Genomic DNA, 3,390 nt, shown 5'->3' with positions numbered 1-3,390 from the left:
GTTACGTTATTTTACTGATTGATTATTTATTAATTTCCAAAATTCCAATTAAACTGATTGAAATTTATTACCTTCTACCTTGATCTCCTTCCAAAAAGCACACTAATTCCCTATAAGATAAAATAATATACGGCTCTAACATCAGTTAGTTTCATTGAATAATTTCATACCACCTGTTTAACCGCCGGCTTCTTGGCCAATCCCCCGTGGTGGGTGTGCGCCATGGTATAGGAAGCAAGCAAGCAAGCAAGATCACTTAAGTAGAGCTCCAAGTTGGGCTAGTTGGTTGACATGCATGGTATATTTTAACTGCGCTAACCCACATGGACAAAGACGAGGCGGACAAGACGTGGCAGACAAGACAAGTCTTGTCTGTCTCGTCTTTGTCCGTGTGGTTTAGCGCAGTTAAAATATACCAGCAGAGCACTTACCAAGACCTTCCAGCACTACGAGAGCTTTATCATCCAGAAATATTTTTCTTGCGAAGCGAGCAGTGAGTGAAAGAACTTTATTTCGGTCCAGAGAAGTTGCAGGATGGACCCCGCGCCTCCCGGCTAGTCCCACGTTGGAACCGCTAAGCCTAGCTTGTGGCTTCTTCTACGTGACTGCGTTTTGCGCACTGCAAGTTTTGTCTTGTCTTTTCTCCTAAACTTTGGCTCATACCCACTACGTGGGATTGGCCAAGAAGCAGGCGGTTTCAACTATGTTTATGAGAAAATTAACAAAAACTAAATCTGCATAGCAGTCGTTAGAAAAATAGCAATAAGAACTTTGAGATAAAGTAGTTTTGTCATAAAGAAGTGAATTAATAGGAATAAGTCATAATTCTGGAAATTCGGCAAGGTACTCCTTTTGTATCTCTAATGAAATTGTAAACTGCAAGAAAAGCATCCCTGTGGCTGTGTCCCAGTGACGTCTCCCCAAGGGAGACATGCCGCGCGCCTTCGTCTTTCATTTTCATTTTTTTCTCCCCCTGTTCCGTTCTTGGTGGCATGATAGGTGCTTCCATATTTAAGCAATTACTTTTGCTCTATACATTGGCGTGGTAGGTCACGAGTTCTTACGGTCTTCTTATTTCGCTGGTCCGCCGGCCCTCGAGGATGCACGTGCTGTGGAGGAAGAAACAGCACCAGTAGCACAGCCGGACTAGGCCGATGCAGCGTGCGCTCAACCTTCCCGCTTTCTACTATGTGGCCGGTTCATCGTCGCTCGCTTCGGTGGCCATGGGCAGCATCCTGGGCTATTCGGCACCAGCGCTGGCCAGCATGGCGGCCGGCGGCGTCCACATGACGCGCTCCCAGGAGACTTGGTTCGGCTCGGTGCTCGCCATGGGCGCGCTCGTGGGCAGCCTGGTGAGCGGCTTCCTCATCGAGCGCTTCGGACGCGTGCGGCCCATCCAGCTGTCATCGCTGGGATTCGTGGGCGGCTGCCTCTGCATCGCGCTGTGCAACGCCAGCCTTCCCTGGTTGTTCGCCGGCCGCGTGCTCACCGGCTTCTGCTGCGGCCTCGTCTCGCTCGCCGTTCCCGTGTATGTGACCGAGATCAGCCCGCCGTACGCTCGCGGCCTCCTGGGCTCCGGCGTCCAGTTTGCCGTCACGCTGGGAGTGCTGGCCGTCTTCGTGGGCGGCAAGTGGCTCGACTGGCTGTCGCTCGCTCTGCTGTGCACCGCGTGCCCCGTGGTTATGGCTGTCGCCATGGCGTTCGCCGTCGAGTCCCCCCGCTGGCTGGTGGCCCACGGCCGACGCGACAAGGCGCTCGATGCTCTGCGACTCCTGTACGGGCCAAAGTTCTGCGCCGAAGCCGAGTGCCTCACCATCGAGGCCAGCTTGCTGCGTCAGCCGGCTGGTTTCGGAGACCTGCTGCAGCGCAGCTTCTCGCTGCCGCTAGCCTACACGCTCCTGCTCATGTTTTTCCAGCAGTTCTGCGGCATCAACGTCATCACCTTCTACGCGGTCAAAATATTCGAGTCGTCCGGTTCGGAGATCTCGGCCGCCGACTGCACGATTATGTTGGGCGTCGTGCAAGTAATCTCGTCGCTCGCAGCGTCGTTGCTCATCGACCGCGCGGGTCGCTGCTGCCTGATGCTTGTCTCCTCTCTAATTGTGACGGCCAGCCTGACGGTGTTGGGCTTCTACTACTACTACAAGGACATGGGCAATGGTGAATTCCGCCATCGCTATCGGTACGTGCCGCTCATGTCACTCACGACGTATCTTGCCGCCTTCTGCCTCGGTATCGGCCCGGTGCCCTGGGTCGTTATGGGTGAGATTCTATCGCCCAGAGCCCGCGATCTCTCCACCGGCGTCAGCACCGCCTTCTGTTTCTTTTGCGAGTTCCTTATCACTAAGGAGTTCCATGACCTCGTCCGTCTATTCAACTTCTGCGGTCTCTTCTGGATGTTTGCTTTAGTCACTGTTGTGCAGGTCATCTTCTTCTACGTGTACATTCCAGAGACCAAGGGGAAGTCTCTCGAAGACATCAGTCAGATATTCGAGAGCCTTCGTGAGTTCGGTTCCAGTGCCACTGAATTGCATCCAGTTTCGACTACGCCTCCTTTCGAGGGTGTCACGGAGTAGGGACGGTGTATGCACCTGGCAAAGTGCTGTCGTGCCGGCATGCACTTATCCAAGGAGTATGATGGTGACATCTGGTCCAATAGGCAGTGGCCTAAAGACCGCACCAGTCCAGAGCCCTCCTTCCGACAAGTGCGGAGTATGTGGTCCTAGCAGGATTGCAATGTGGCATACAATGCCGAGTTAAATGTGTGCTAGCTTTATTAATAAACAAGACATAACGCAAAAGTGCTTTGGAAAGCTAAGCAAATCAAGTTTATGCTTCTATTGCTGTTTCCGCTGTGTGGTGTTCAAGTGATATAGCTGCGAGTGTAAAGTAATGTTTCAGCCGCAGGTGACGGGGCAGTTGCTGTGCCAAATGCTTCTAAATTTTCAGGCGTGATTGGTTGTTTCCGCTGGGAACTATTCACCTTGAGGCCAAAGCTTTTACAACTCATACCACGAGCGAAATGGCATACTGACAACTACGAGATTTGAGCGACAGTCTTTTTTTTCTGTATTTTGAATTCCACAACGTGGATTACTACACCATGCAGAAAGGCAGCTGCGTATCGCAAAAGAGATACAAGTTATTTATCCAAACAACATGTTTCACCAAGATCACAAGAAATTAAGATTATACATTATACCTATACAACCTAAATTCGGTAAGGGTAAAAGCAGACGAATTCTGTCTGGTGCTCGCAAGCAAATATGCAGCTTTAGAACAGGAAGATGAAGATAACATAGGGGTAATGAATGAAACCGTAACCAGTCTGATTAATGAAGCAGCAATTGAAGTGGGAGGTAAGCCACTAGGGCAACCAGTAGGTTAGCT

The 3,390-nt window shown here is 51.1% G+C and overlaps 1 protein-coding gene across 1 annotated transcript; it reads left to right on the top strand.

Moving 5' to 3' along the window:
• The first annotated feature begins 1,154 nt into the window (after positions 1 to 1,154).
• LOC119453590 (facilitated trehalose transporter Tret1) lies at positions 1,155 to 2,576 on the top strand. Its single transcript, XM_037715645.2, has one exon. It carries the CDS (start codon positions 1,155 to 1,157, stop codon positions 2,574 to 2,576), a length of 1,422 nt encoding a protein of 473 aa, XP_037571573.1.
• Positions 2,577 to 3,390: the final 814 nt, after the last annotated feature.

The sequence above is a fragment of the Dermacentor silvarum genome, chromosome 1 (genome assembly GCF_013339745.2).
Source record: "Dermacentor silvarum isolate Dsil-2018 chromosome 1, BIME_Dsil_1.4, whole genome shotgun sequence".
NCBI lineage: Eukaryota > Metazoa > Arthropoda > Arachnida > Ixodida > Ixodidae > Dermacentor > Dermacentor silvarum.
Note: the sequence above shows the minus strand (reverse complement) of the source record. Positions and strands in the feature narration are given on the sequence as shown.